General features: G+C 37.0%; 1 protein-coding gene across 1 annotated transcript; it reads right to left on the bottom strand.

Annotated features, from left to right (window-relative positions):
• Positions 1-4592: 4592 nt before the first annotated feature.
• Positions 4593-8120, bottom strand: LOC127559306 (zinc finger protein 260-like). Its single transcript, XM_051993004.1, has one exon. It carries the CDS (start codon positions 7677-7679, stop codon positions 5676-5678), a length of 2004 nt encoding a protein of 667 aa, XP_051848964.1. The 5' UTR covers positions 7680-8120; the 3' UTR covers positions 4593-5675.
• Positions 8121-16472: the final 8352 nt, after the last annotated feature.

Raw genomic sequence — 16472 nt, 5'->3', positions numbered from 1 at the left:
TAAAAATAGAAATTTCTAAATTTTTTTTTATTTAAAAGAATTCCATTCCAAACCAAATTCATTTCATTTTTAATGAAGTTATTAGAGTGATTGATAAGACAAATACTGAAAACACAGTATGCCTAGATTTCATCAAAGTCTATGACATCTTTCCTTGTGAACAAATTGAAGATATGTGAGATGGATAGTTGTAAGATTAATTTGATTTGAAACTAATTGAACAATTGAATCCAAAGAGTTGTGACTAATGAATTGGTATCAAATGGAAGGAATGCTTCTAATGGGCTCTAAGGTATTATTTTTAATGTAGTGCTTTCTAATGCTTCTTCTTTCAATGACTCACAAGAAGGCAGAAATGGTATGCTTACTGAATTTTTATATGTTATGAAGCTCAGGGGAATAACTAACAAATTAAGGACAAGATAAAATATAGACATAAAAAATGTTGGACCAAATCTAAAATGTTACCCATTGATGGGTATTGCATAAGCTGGAATCTATGCAAAACCCTATACTTTGATTCCAGAAATCACTTCTATTAGTGCATCATTAGAGAGAAAGGGTTTGATAACAGTTCATGTGAAAATGACCCAGGAGATTTAGGGGATCATAGAATATTCAATGTGAATAAACAGAACAAAATAGCAGTCAATTAAAACAAAATGCATCATGTGATCATTTTATTGTACTAAGCAACTGTCAAACCACATCTATGGTATAATGATCAGTCCTGAGTCCAAAATCCATTATGGGTTAATGATGTACTATAATATATTAAGTGTTAAGTTAGCAGAATGTTGAAGAGACTTGAAAACATGAAAACATTTACAAAGAAACTGGCAATGTTAAGTCTAGACATTTCTTGAAGGTGAAAAGGATTGGACACCTTATCTCTTCACATATTTAAAAAGTTATACTGCAGAAGACAGATAAAACTTACTTTACTTGGTTCCATAATATAGAATGGGGATAAATCATTGGAAATTATAGAAAAGAAAATGATTTTGGCTCAATATAAGAAAAATACTTTTTGAACATGCAAAAGTGAAAAGCCCTCCTAAACAATGAGTTTCCTTTTTTTCAAGGCCTTAAAGTGAAACTTAGATGACATTTAGATATTGAAAATGTATTTCATATCTGTTAGATTAGATATCCTGTAAGATTCTCCCCCAACTATCTTTAGCCTAGGGAGGGGAGCCTTACACAGAATTTATCCAAGGGACTACTATTTGCAAAGGGACAGAAGATTGAACATGTGCAGAGAAGAATACAATTTTAAAGACAACTGTCAAGAGTAAGCTTAAAAATGGAACTCTTAGTAGTTCTGAAAAGATTTCTAGGAAGGACATTGCTATTGAAAACAAAGCATGACTTTCCAATGAAGGTACCTACCTGACAAAACACCATACATTTACATTTTTAACTCATATCATGGGTACTTAAAATTTCCTCTAACCTCATATGTTCTGTGTTAGTGGAGCTCTCAAGTTAACACAGGAAATTACCATTCAACATTGGAAAGATGTATGTGTTAGATTGAATTGTCCAATAGTATACTCCTATATTTAATTGCTATGGTTCAGAGATGAGTGATGATAACTACAGGCTATTTATGATGCCTATTCCATTTAGGAAAGAACAGGAAGAGTTATGAGCATCAGCTGTAATTCAGAATATGCCTATAAAGTTTCGCATTATAGATTCTTCCTCCCAATAAAACAGACATGATTGGCATTGGGATTTTTTCACTTATTTGAAGTTCAAATAGTCCCTGAAATGGTTTTTAGCATATAGGTTTGCCAACTTGTAATTTCATCTCCATGGTGTGGAATTTATTTAATTTTTAATTACCATTGTCTTTTAAATTTCTCTAGGCCTTCATCTTTTGCTTTTTCACTGCTTGGTCTTTTAAATCTTAGTGACACATTGGGGAAAGTCCACTTAACCAATTTTAAGGGCCCTTAATTGCTTAGTTCTTTAAAACATCTATTTAAGATGCCTTACACACATGCATAAGATGTAGTTCATTTTACTTTACTATGATTTTCTTTGCTTTGGTAATGTCACACAGATTGTTGTTCAATTATTCTGAATGGGGGAAGTGATGATGGCTTTTTATTCATCATTCATCAGATGAAAGGATCTGATAGAAGATTACTTCCCTGCCTTAAAGTTTTAAGTGCCTGCTAAATGCCAGTGAGCCCTTGTTCTTTTAGTAGACAGAGCACTGGATTTGAGTTAGGAAAATTCTTTGTGATTTCAAATTTGGCCTCAGAAAATTATTAGCTGTGTGATCTAGCACAAATCATTTAACCCTGTTTGTCTCACTTCCTTATGTGAAAAAAAGCTGGAGATGGAAATGGCAAACCCTACAAGCATCTTTGCCATGAAAATCACAAATGAAGTCACTAAGAATCAGGCAAGACTGAAATGACTCAACAAGAAGAAGATGCCACACTCACCTTATTAGTCTCTAGAAATACTAAGAAAAAAAAAAGCTATCTCTTTCCTCAAGGTGCTAAAGTTTTAGTAGGAGAGCAAAACTACTGCACAGACAAGTAAATACAAAATAAAGACCACTTTGAATTCCTTTCCCCCTGTGTACTTGAGGTTAATTAAATCTCCCAAGCATATATAAGGAAGTTATGAGATATAAGTCCATTTTTATTCAGCAGATTTTAAGCCCCTCTTGCATAGAAGATTATATGGTAGTTATTTTTAAATTTAGATATGTGTTTCCAAATCTAATACCAAATAGGAAATTATCCCTTTTGATTTTCAACAAGTACGTAGGAAAATTTTAATTAGCTCCATCTCAATTTAGATGTGACAAATTTATAAGGTTCTCTTGTGATATAAGATCCAAAATCCAAAAGTTGAAGTTAGCTTAGAGATGAAACAAGCAAATAATTGAAATTAGATGATATTAGTCATTTAGCTAAAAGATTGTGGCCTCTTCAGAATGGGGGAAGGGAAAAAGACCAAACGAACAAAACACATCAGCTTCTAAAGCATCCACCTGGGCATTCTTCAGGTATCATTTTTTTTTTTGTTAGGCCACATAGACTTCCTATTCCAACCTCTTTTTTATCAAGGTTTTTTTTGTTTGTTTGTTTAATTTACAAAACATATGCATGGGTAATTTTTCAACATTGATTCTTTTTTTTTTTTTTTTTTTTTTTTTTTTTATCATTTAAAAATATTTTATTTTTACAATTACATGTCAAGATAGTCTTCAAGATTCATTTTTGTATTGTTTTGACTTCCAATTACATGTAAAGACAATTTTGAACTTTCATTCTTTGAAGAGTAATAAATACCAATTAATTGGGGAATGGCTGAAGAAATCAGAATCTATGAATACCATATATTATTATTATTATTATTATTTTTGCTGAGGTAATTGGGGTTAAATGACTTGCCCAGGGCCAGACAGCTAGGAAGCGTTAAGCGTGTGAAGCCAGACTTGAACTCAGATCCTCCTGACTTCAGGGCTGGAGCTCTATCCACTGTATCACTTAGCTGCCCTAATATCATATGTTACTGAAGAGAGATGACAAAAATATGATTACAGAGAAAAATTATTATATATATAAGCATGTTTGCATTGGACAGAATTAGGGAGGTATAATGAGGTCTCTTTTTTTGGGAGGTCTAAAGGACTGAGCTGTTGCACAAAGCTTCTGTGGTTCTTGACCCCAGAGGGGATCAAATAACTAAATGTGGGGGCTTAAAAATTTGGCAACAGTAAAAGGTATAGCAAGATTTAATTCTTTGTGTAAAAATAAAAAAGCACATGCATGTCATTAAATAGGAAAATTTGCTTTCCTCTTTCATAAATAGTAAAACAAATGTATCCCTAAAAGTTGTTTAAAAATAAATTCCTTTATATTTTTTCTCAGTAAATGTTTGATCTGTATACCTATTTTATATAAAAATATACCCGGGGACAAGCAAAAATTTCTTGGGCAAAAAGGATAGAGTTTAAGAAGTCCTATAGGAGGCCTTCCATTGTTAAATAGATTCCCTGTAATATTATTGTTCTGTAAGAAATGACCAGCAGGATGAATATAGAGAGGCTTGGAGAGACTTACATGAACTGATGCTAAGTGAAATAAGCAGAACTAGGAGACCCTTATACACTTTAACAACGATAATGCATGAGGATGTATTCTGATGGAAGTGGATTTCTTTGACAAAGAGACCTAACTGAGTTTCAATTGATAAATGATGGACAGAAGCAGCTACACCCAAAGAAAGAACACTGGGAAATGAATGTGAACTATCTGCGTTTTTGTTTTTCTTCCCGGGTTATTTTTACCTCCTGAATCCAATTCTCCCTGTGCAACAAGAGAACTGTTCGGTTCTGCAAACATATATTGTATATAGGATATACTGCAACATATCTAACATATATAAGACTGGTTGCCATCTAGGAGAGGGGATGGAGGGAGGGAGGGGAAAAATCGGAACAGAAATGAGTGCAAGGGATAATGTTGTAAAAAAGAAAATTACCCTGGCATGGATTATGTCAATATAAAGTTATTATAAAATAAAATAAAATATATAATAAAAATAAATAAATAAATAAATAAATAGATTCCCTGTGTTTTATCTGTGGCATGATATCCCCAAAGTACAGTCAAGTATGAACCCTAGAGGAAAACCTTCGCACAACTGTATCGACCTTCTTTTTTTTTCCTCTAGTAAATTTACTTATTCTTAATATGCATTACTTTATGAATCATGTTGGAAGAGAAAAATCAGAGCAAAAGGGAAAAACCATTGGACAGAAAAAAAGGAGTGAAAACAGCATGAGTTAATTTACATTCAGTCTCCTTAGTTCTTTTTCTGGATGCAGACAGCATTTTCTGTCCAAAGTCTATTGAGATTGCTAGGATCACTAAACCACTGAGAAGAACTGTTTTTCATAGTAGATCATCGCACATTCTTGCTGTTATTGTGTACAATGTGTGTCTGGTTCTGCTTCTTTCACTCAGCATCATTTCGTGTAAATCTCTCCAGGCTCAGCTTGTTCTAAAATCAGCTTGTTCATCATTTTTTTAAAAGAATATTTCATTTCTTCATATACCACAACTTATTCTGCCATTTCCCAACTGATGGGCATCTACTCATTTTCCAATTCTTGCTGAATCAACCTTCATTCCAGTATGATTGAAGTTGTCTACTGATCATCCCTCTTCAGAAAAAAACGAAGTCCCAGGAGCATATTTACAGGCAACACTTTTCTCTACAATGAATTCCCTGGCAGAAAGTAAGAGAGAACTTTAGCTAAAAGCTTTCCACACTGAAACCATAGGGAACTCCTCAGATTGATTTCTCTAATACTGAAGATGCTCTGAAATTCATGTAAATGACTTTCCTTATTCTTAACAGTGATGAGATTAATATCTAACATGATTCTGAGATGGGAAATAAGACAGGATTCTTGTCTGAAGGCATTACCACCTTGATAACATGCATACGGTTCTTCTCTAGTGTAATACCTCTTCAAAGAGGTAATTAAAAGCTCAGTTTGTCTCAAATATGAATTTTCTGTTGCTTCCCAAGAGTGGAGTTCAGTGTGAAACCATTCCACATTGATGACAGTTATAATGTTTCTCTTCAGTGTGGACTTCTTGAAGTCCAGTAATGCTGCAGCTCTGTCAGAGAGCCTAAGTTTTCACCCGATTGTGAATTCTCTGATGTAAAGCAAGATTGAAACTGGATCTGAAAGCCTTTCCACAATGACTACACTCATAAGGCTTTTCTCCAGTGTGGATTTTCTGATGTGCATAAAGATTAGAGCTGCTGGCAAAAGCCTTTCCACAATGATTACACACAAAAGGTTTTTCTCCAGTGTGGACTCTCTGATGTTTAGCAAGAAGGGACCTCTGTGTGAAAGCTTTTCCACACTGACTACAGTCGTAAAGCTTCTCTCCAGTGTGGATTTTCTGATGTGCATAAAGATTAGAGCTACTGGTGAAAGCCTTTTCACAATGATTACAAACAAAAGGTTTCTCTCCAGTGTGGATTCTCTGATGTTTGGCAAGACTTGACCTCTCTGTGAAAGCCTTTCCACATTGATTACAATAAAAAAGATTCTCTCCAGTGTGGATTCTCTGATGGACAGCAAGACGGGACTTCTGTGTGAAAGCCTTCCCACACTGATTGCAATCAAAAAGCTTCTCTCCAGTGTGGATTTTCTGATGTGCATAAAGATTAGAGCTACTGGTGAAAGCTTTTTCACAATGATTACAAACAAAAGGTTTCTCTCCCGTGTGGATTCTCTGATGTTTGGCGAGACTGGACCTCTGTGTGAAAGCCTTTCCACATTGATTACACACAAAAGGTTTCTCTCCAGTGTGGACTCTCTGATGCTTGGCAAGATAATACCTCTGTGTGAAAGCCTTCCCACACTGATTGCAATCAAAAAGATTCTCTCCAGTGTGGATTCTCTGATGGACAGCAAGACGGGATCTCTGTGTGAAAGCCTTTCCACACTGACTACAATCATAAAACTTCTCTCCAGTGTGGATTTTCTGATGTGCATAAAGATTAGAGCTACTAGTGAAAGCCTTTCCACACTGATTACAAACATAAGGTTTCTCTCCAGTATGGACTCTCTGATGTTTAGCAAGACTGGACTTCCATCTGAAAGCCTTTCCACACAGATTGCAATAAAAAAGGTTTTGATGTACAGCAAGGTGGAAAGGGAATGTAAAAACCTTTCCACTTGGACTACATTCATAAGGTTCCTCTCCAGTGTGGATTTTCTGATGAGCATTAAGATTAGAGCTATTTGAGAAAGCCTTTCCACAGCAATTACAAACAAAAGGTTTCTCTCCAGTGTGGACTCTCTGATGTTTAACAAGACTGGACTTCCAGGTGAATGCCTTTCCACACTGATTACAATTAAAAAGTTTCTCTCCAGTGTGGATTCTCTGATGCTTAACAAGACTGGACCTCCGTGTGAAAGCCTTTCCACACTGATTACAATAAATCAGGTTCTCTCCAGTGTGGATTTTCTGATGTAAGGCAAGTTGGAAAGGGAATGTGAAAGCCTTTCCACATTGACTACATTCATAAGGCTTCTCTCCAGTATGACTTTTCTGATGCGTATTGAGATTAGAGGTACTGGTGAAAGCCTTTCCACATTGATTACAAAGAAAAGGTTTCTCTCCAATGTGGATTTTCTGATGTCTAGGAGTCTCCTGGGACTGAACGGGCTCTACTTCTTCAGTGAAACATTTGCTATATCCATTGTCCTGAAGACAACCAGTCTCTGAGGAAATGTTCTTACAAAAGTTGAGGGTTGAAGACTGTCCAAATCTCTTTCTAATTTCAATAAGTTGACATTCACTCTTTGGATGTTGATCTGCCTTGATATTAGCACCATGGATTTCTTTCAACTTGAAGTTACAAAAACCATCACTCATGACTCTCTGCAAGTCACATTCTTCCACAAAAATTCCTAGCTTTCTAGTCAATTCATTTACTTGGAATCTGGTCTCTCCATCCAGGGACAGCAGGTTCTGGACACTCTCCAGTGTAACCTCCCTGTACAGCTCCTTCTGAGAAGGGTCCAGGAGCCCCCACTCCTCCTCGGTGAAGTCCACAATAATGTCCCTGAACGTCTCCAACTCCTGGGACGAGGGGCTCCGGCTGCCGGGGGCCATGTCTCTGGTTCCGGGCTTGGGCGCTCTGCCGGCCGGGCGGGGGAGGGAGGCCGGGGTCTGAGGCTCCTCTGCCCGGGCTGGTGCTGACCTGCCCGGAATGAAAGAGAGATCTCTACCCCTGGAGGAAACAGAGAGAGAGAGAGAGATCTGAGCTCAGAGGAGGAGGCTGAGAGATCTCAGAGAGAAGGAGGGAGAGAGATCTCAGAGAGAAGGAGGGAGAGAGATCTCAGGTCAGAGAGAAGGAGGCAGAGAGATCTGAGACAGGAGGCAGAGAGATCTCAGGGAGAAGGAGGCTGTAACGCTCGGGCAGGCTTTCTGAGGGCCTCTGAACTGGGCCTTGGTGTCAGCGGAATTATCACCAAGAGAATAGTCGGGAATAAAATCCAAAGTCTTCATTGTCTCCTTGGGTCTCCCGGGGCCCAGCAGTCTCAGTCTGTCAGCCCGGCTCCAGCCTCTTCCCAACATTGATTCTTGCAAAATCTTCTGCCCCAAATTTTCCCCTCCTTCCCCCAACTTCCTCCCCTAAATGGCAGGTAGTCCAATACATGTTAAATATGTTAAAATATGTTAAATCCAATATATGTATACATATTTATACAGTTATCTTGCTGCACAAGAACAATCAGATCAAGAATAAAAAAAAGAAAGAAAGAAAACAAAATGCAAGCAAAGAGTAACAGAAAGCATGAAATTGCTATGTTGTGGTCCACGCTCATTTCCCATAGGCCTTTCTCTGGATGTAGATGGTTCTCTTCATCACTGAACTGTTGGAACTGGTTTGAATCATATCATTATTGAAGAGAGCCATGTCTGTCAGAATTGACCATCATATAGTCTTGTTGCCATGTATAATGATCTCCTGGTCCTGCTCATTTTACTTAGCATCAGTTCATGTAGGTCTCTCCAAGCCTCTCTGAAATCACCCTGCTGCCTATTCCAATCTCTTGATTCTCATTTATTCTGCAAATGTGATCAAAATCATCTTCCTTTAGGTCTGAGTATGTAATCCCCATATTCAAAAATCTGATGTGGTTCCCTAAATTAGAGGCTATAGATTAGCAAATAAGAGAGCTTTGGGGCATCTAGGCAGTGCAGTGGATAGAGCACCAGCCCTGAAGACAGGAGAACCTGAGTTCAAATCTTGTCTCAGACACTTAACACTTCTTGGCTGTGGGACCCTGGGCAAGTCACTTAACCCCAATTGCCTTAGCAAAATAAACAAATAAATAAAAATAAAAGAGTTTATTGGATGAAATACATACTTTTTAATTTGATACTTTAACTCTTCACAGTCTTGTGCCAACCTACTTTCTGACTTGTTTATTATTCTATTTTATATATTTTATGATCCAGAAAATTGACCCATTAGATATTCTCCAAACTAGATATTTTAGACTTTATAACATCTACTTCTCTTGCTTGCAATGTATTCCCTGCTTATATTTGCCTCTTAGCAAAATCAAGAGTAAGTTCTGATATCCCTCTTCTGTGAAATGTCCCCTTATCCTCCTTGTTAACGCTTTCTCATCTCCTAAATAATCTAATCTTTAATTGGTAATTTGTCTCCATCTTATGTGTAAACTCTCTGAAGGAATCTTATCTCTTATCTTTCTTTTTTCTCTGTCTCCCTTTTCCATTACTAATTATTCTGAAAACCTCAAATTTCAACGATTCAACAGAACTCAGAAAAGTTTTACTAATCTCTTATATTCCTCAATTATTTGTCCTTGAGCATCTCGGCAAATTAAATTCTTTCTTTGTTCCACACAAGCAACCAGGTGATCTAAGATATCTCTTTTCACTATTCTAAACATACACGCATGCACACATACACACAGAAAATATTAGTTTGAGTCTGCAGTAATTATATATTTTAATAGATGTTGATGACTTGTGTCTTTTTATTCTATTCAACTAAAACTGATATCCAAGGAAATTTGAATGTGATCACAGACATATTTATGAGAGATTGACTAAATTAGATTCCTAATAATTATGATCTCTTAATCTCCTGTTCAAAATCTCTTTGGTTTGGCTTATTCCTTAGGCCTCTAATATATTCCCTGATTACCTACACTTCAGAATCATTCATTTTCTTCAAGATTTAACCCAATTTTCTCTCTCTCCCTCCCTCTCTCCTTTTCTCTCTTCCTCTCTCCTTCCCTCCCTTCCTGCTTCTCTTTCTGTCTCTCTCTGCCTCTGTTTCTCTATGTGTGCCTGTCTGTCTCTGTCTCTCTGTCTTTCTCTCTTTTTCCTTCTCTCTCTCCTCCCTCTCTTTTACTCCTCTGATTTCTTGCTAATGCTATCATCTTCATTACCTTAGTATTTTGTATTAATTTTTTAAATATTTATTTTGATTTTCTCTATACTAATTCTTTGTATATAAACATGCACATTCTATCATTCTCATAAAATGCAAGCTCTTTAAGAGCAATATTCGGTTTTGCTTCCATATTCCCAGCACCTTGCATTGTACCAAACACAAAATAAATACCTAATTGTTTCTTCTTGATTTATTGCCACAAATGTATATTGAATTTTGCCTGTTGGTAGAATATGAGGTGGTACTGTGTAGGATGATTCCATGTAGAAAATATTTTTACTATCACACCACTATTCTTGTATCAATTTCTTTGAGCCTTGAGAGCTTTTCCCATTGAAAAAAACTTCAATTCAAATGTATACAAATAGTTATTTGTTATAATAAATAGATATATTATAGTTGCTGAATAAGTTATTATTGGATATATAAATGGATAAACAGATGACATAATAAATTGGAAGACATTAAATACATTTCAGATAGATAAGTTTATTAAACACTTATTACATGTCTGACACTGCTAAGTTCTTAGGATAAAATGCAAAGAAACAAAATAATCCTTAAATTCAAGAATCTTATTTTGTAATCAGGAAAACAACATAAAAAGGGACTTTTTTCCTTGGAAGGGCTCACAATCAGTGAACCTTTTTACTGTCTTAGTAGTCAATTAAGACTTAAACTATCATTAGTAGGAAATGGATATTGTTTAGGTGCTGAGTTTGCTTTGTTTGGGGAAAGGGGAAGAAATTATGTCTGCTGGTGTCAGAAAGGAATACTATTGGAGAAGTTGTGAAAGCATCAAAGACAAATTTCATCTAGTTCATAATTTTGCTGTCAAGCTCTGACACAATATGTAATCCAAGGAAATAGTATAAATAGTCACTTGCGCTTTGTTTTTTCTTTTTTTCTTTTCTTTTCTTTTTTTTTACTGTTTTAAAGGCAATAAAAAAAAGAAAAGAAGAAAGAAAAATAAAAGACAAAACAATCAGTTCTGCACTATTCGATACCATAGCTTCAGCTAGCACTAATATTTTTGATCATGTGGAATTTTAAGCAGTTTTCCTAACAAACAAAACAGAATATTTTTGTCATTATAATCTAGATTTCAAATTGATTATATATACATATATATATGTGTATATATATACATATATGAATATGTTCATATATATTTTAGTTATAAAGCCCCAGGAAGCATCAAGGCATCGTGATTTTTTTAAAAATTTTCTCCTTTTTTTATTATTATAGCTTTTTATTTACAAGTTATATCATAGGTAATTTTTCAGCATTGACAATGGCAAATCCTTTTGTTCCAATTTTTCCCCTCCTTCCCTCTACCCCTTCCCCCAGATGGCATGTTGACCAATACATGTTAAATATGTTAAAGTATAAGTTAAATACAATATATGTATACATGCCCAAACAGTTATTTTGCTGTATAAAAAGAGTTGGACTTTGAAATAATGTACAATTAGACTGTGAAGGAAATCAAAAATGCAGGCAGACAAAATCAGAGGGATCAGGAATTCTATTTAGTGGTTCATCTCCCAGAGTTCCCTGGATGTAGCTGGTTCAGTTCATTACTACTCCATTGGAACTGATTTGGTTCATCTCATTGTTGAAGAGGACCAGGTCCATCAGAATTGATCATCATATAGTTGTTGAAGTATATAATGATCTTCTGGTCCTCCTCATTTCACTCAACATCAGTTCATATAAATCACTCCAGGCCTTTCTGAAATCATTCTTCTGGTCATTTCTTACAGAACAATAATTTTCCATAATATTCATATACCACAATTTATTCAGCCATTCTCCAATTGATGGTCATCCAATGAGTTATTTTTTTTTTATCCCAAAACGCATATATTTATTTATGCAGAGCACTTCCATGGGATAGACCCTAGACTTGCAAGCTGACACAAACCCTTCCAATTCAGAAGGGATGCTGACACATTCTAGAATTTCTATTAAATTATTTCACATCAGCTTAATTTTCATCAGACTGAATTCATTTGTGGGTTGGGATTTCATTTGAGAATTCAGACAATTCATTTTGGGGGGTGTAATGAACATTGACTTAGATAATATACCTAAAGTAAAGAATATTGAAAATGTTCTAGTCCCTTCCATTTACCACTTTGGGGATTTCTCATCACCTGGCAATTATATTGGAGCTGCTCTCACTGGATACTGCTTTTCTGTTGGGTTAAAAAACCTGTATTCTCCCTAATTGTAATCCCTCTCTGGCATCTGATTGCTTTTTCCTGATTGATCACACCAGAGCCTGAACTTCTCTGGGTTTAACCTTGGCTGCCATCATGCAGCTTTTTATATTATATTTTGGAGCTGGGCCCTGCCTCTCATTTCCCTGGGTCAATCTACATTCTGAGGCCTGGTAGAAGCCCTTGTGGCATTTTGGACATGGGATTTTAGGTCTTCTCTCAGCTTTCCTCTCACTCTATCTCTATATTTACACTGGGCTCTTAGATGTCTTATTTTTCCACACTCAAAACATCGGCAAGTTTCTCTAGAAATCCCTTGGCAGGAGGGACCCTGTCTTCCCATATTCATCATAGTTTGGGTATAATAAGCACTTATGCCCACTGTGGCACAGCATTACCGTGCAGCTCCAATGGTTCTTGTGACAGCTGTTTCCAAATGCCCCTCAAAATCCACAAAGGGTTCATTGGGACCTTGATCTATTTTTGTGAAGGCTTTACCTCCATCTTTCTCTGGGAGAGAACCCCAAGCTTTTATTGCATCAGGGGCAATTTGCTCATACATTGTTCTGGGATAATTAGTCTGTGCTGAACTCTCTCCATACTGACCTTCACCAGCTAGTTGGTTAAAAGTGACTTGTATATTAACTTCTGTTTGCCTATTGCAATGAGCTTGAATTCTACATAATTCATGATACACCAAAAGCCACAACAAGTTTTGTCCAGGTTCTAAACATGTCCTTGATATGGATTTCCAATCACTTGGGGTTAAGATTTCATAAGCCAAATTACCTAGTAATATCTTTTTTTAAATAATTATAACTTTTTTATTGACAGGATATATGCATGGGTAATTTTTTACAATATTATCCCTTGGACTCACTTCTGTTCCAATTTTTGCCTTCCCTCCCTCCATCCTCTCCTCTGGATGGCAAGCAGTCTTGTAGATGTTAAATATGTTACAGTATATCCTAGATATAATATATGTGGGCCGAACCGAACTGTTTTCTTGTTGCACAGAAAGAATTGGATTCAGAAGGTAAAAATAACCTGAGAAGAAAAACAAAAACACAAACAGTTTACACTCATTTCCCAGTGTTGCTTTTGTGGGTGTAGATGATTCTGTCCATCATTGATCAATTGGAACTGAATTAGATCTTCCTTTTGTTAAACATTAAAAAAAAATAAATAAATGCATACCCTGTGATTGAAGAGTTTGACTCTTCAGGTCAAAAAAGAATATACACTCCTTTTGATCTAGATCAGTACTTTTTGTAATTTTTTCATAGGCTGCTTCATAGGTGGTGCTGTTTGTGTCACTGCCTCTTCCCCTCCTCCTTTTCCCTCCACCCATGAAGGGTTAATTGAGGGAAGTAGGTCAGGGGATGTGGAATGACTTAATTTCTCCTGCTGTGAAGTACCATATTTAGGATTGCACTTAACTCCATTCTTGTCTGATTCTTCATCCTTTTCACCTAGTTTACTTAGATCCTCCCCCTCCTGTTCTGTTCTCTTTTTCCTTATTGTATAACTTATATAATTTCTTAAAGCCCGTTGTATTAAATTATATGTATTAAGTGTGTCTTTGGAAATTGAGTCAGGATATTTGAGGGGGCGGAGCCAAGATGGCGGAGCAGGCACACACGACTCTCTAAGCTCCTCTCATTACCTTCATAACCAAATATTTAATCCAGCCTCAAAAATAACTCTTCATTGCTTAAATTCATGAAGATAAGAAGCACTACAACTTACCAGCCGATCCGGAAGCTCGCCAGGAAAGGTTTGTCCTGAGGGGCCAGGAACAGACTAGCACAGGCAGCGAGAGGCTGGTGTCCTGAGCAGACCAGGGGCAGGGGTGATCTCTGTGCCTAGAGAAGTTATAGGGACCACTCTGCTATAGGCTAACTGCTCTACCTTGATTACAAAGCAGTAAACTAGCAGAGAAGTTAAAGCCTAAAACAGAGGGTCCTCTAAAAAACACCAGAACCTAACGAGATCTGGCTGTAACCCCTCAAACCCGGAAGTGACTCAGGCAGACTTTACCGCAGCCCTGTGGTCACATCCGGCAGTTTGGGGCTTTTGCGGAGGCAGTTACTAATCTGCACGACAGTGGGGCACAGCCTGGGCAGCTATAATCGGCAGTGTGGGGGGCTCGGCCTGGGGCAATAGAACCTCCTCAGCAGACTGTGCTTCCCGGGGCAGACACTTCCTGTCCCTGCAAATCCATTCACTGCTCAGCTGCTAATACCCACAGCCCCAGGGCAGGGTTTGGCTTGGGGCAGTGAAACTCTCACTGCTAAGTGTCTAGGCCCAGGGCAGTCGTTATCTCACACAACTGAGGTTCTTTGAAAGGCATTTTCCCAGCCCAGCCCTGCAGGCCTGAGTTACTTTCTGGTGGGGAACTCTTTCCCAGAGCACTCCAGTACCTCACTGCTTTTTGTAGCCGGTAGACAGGACAGCTACCCCGTCCATATACCTTTCACTGCTCTGTGGAGGAAGCTGGTAACCTCCTGGCTCTGAAGGCAGACCTTACAGGCTTTAACAAAATGAGTAAAAAAATCAGAAGAACGATTGATAGTTTCTACTCAGAAAGAGAACAGCTTTTCAACCCTGAAGAGACTAATAGCAGACAGTCTCCAGACGATTGTTGGTCTCCAATACAAAATGCTCTCCTAGAAGAGACTATTCAAAACCTTAAAAGAGAGCTAGAAGAAAAATGGGGAAAGGAAAGAGAAGCTATGCAAAAGAGTACAGAAAAGGCACATAACTCATTAAAAGAAAAAATTTGATAAAGTGGAAAAAGAAAACAACTTCCTGAAATATGAATTGGAAAAGGTAAAAAACAGAGTTTGCGAATTGGAAAAAGAAAATGACTCACTAAAAAAAAAAAATTAGTGAAATGGAAAAAAATTCCATAGAGCAAAACAACTCAATTGGACATATACAAAAAGAAGTAAAAAAAGCTAATGAAGAAAATAACTCACTAAAAATTAGAACTGAACAAATAGAAATGACTGATTCATTGAGACATCAAGAATCAGTCAAGCAAAACCAAAAAAATGAAAGATTGGAAAAAAATGTCAAATATTTACTGGGAAAAACAACAGATCTGGAAAATAGATCTAGGAGAGATAACCTGAGGATCATCGGAATACCCGAAAATTATGATGAAAAAAAGAGCCAAGATACTATTTTACAGGAAATCATCAAAGAGAACTGCCCAGAAGTAATAGAACCAGAAGGGAAAATAGGCGTTGAAAGAATTCATCGAACACCTTCTGAAAAAGACCCTAAAATAAAGACTCCTAGGAATATTGTGGCCAAACTTCAGAATATCCAGACTAAAGAAAAAATTTTACAAGCAGCCAGGAAAAAACAGTTCAAATACCGAGATGCCACAATAAGGGTCACGCAAGATCTGGCTGCCTCAACATTAAAGGACCGAAGGGCCTGGAATCAGATATTCCGAAAGGCAAAAGAACTTGGAATGCAGCCAAGAATAAACTATCCAGCTAAGCTGAGTATTTTTTTCCACGGAAGAAGATGGATATTTAATGAAATAGAGGAATTCCATCTGTTTCTAAGGAAAAAAACAGACTTAAACAAAAAATTTGATCTTCAACAACAGGAATCAAGAGAAGTAGAAAAAGGTAAAAGGAACTCTTGAGAACTGTATTTCTGTTGTGAATATACATAAAAATCATATGTATAATTTGATTTTACTGATATAACATAAAAAAGGGAAGTAGAAATGGAAAGGGGATAGTGCCAGAAAAAGGGAAGAAGGGAGATAAAAAGAGGGAAACTACATGCGACAATGAGGCAGAGGAAACCTATCATATATGAGGGAACTTAGAGAGGGGGAGGAACATTGTGTGAATCCTACTCTCATCAGAGTTGGCTAAAAGAGGAAACAATTGACATATTTGTTTTACACAGATGATTCTCCCACTTCATTAAAAAGTGGGAGAGGAAAAGGGAGAAGGAAAAAGAGTAATAAGGGAAGGGTACAAGAAAGGGGAAGGGATTCCAAGGGAGGAGGGAGGGATACTAAAGAGGGAGAGCTGTGCGACGTTAGTGGGACCAATAGGGAAGAAGGGAAGGAGGGCAAGAAAAAGAAAAGTATAATCTGGGGATATTAGGATGGCAGGAAATGCAGAATTGGTTATTTTAACCGCAAATGTGAATGGGATGAACTCTCCCATAAAGAGGAGGCGGATAGCAGAATGGATCAAAAGTCAGAACCCT

The sequence above is a fragment of the Antechinus flavipes genome, chromosome 4 (genome assembly GCF_016432865.1).
Source record: "Antechinus flavipes isolate AdamAnt ecotype Samford, QLD, Australia chromosome 4, AdamAnt_v2, whole genome shotgun sequence".
Taxonomy (NCBI): Eukaryota; Metazoa; Chordata; class Mammalia; order Dasyuromorphia; family Dasyuridae; genus Antechinus; species Antechinus flavipes.
Note: the sequence above shows the minus strand (reverse complement) of the source record. Positions and strands in the feature narration are given on the sequence as shown.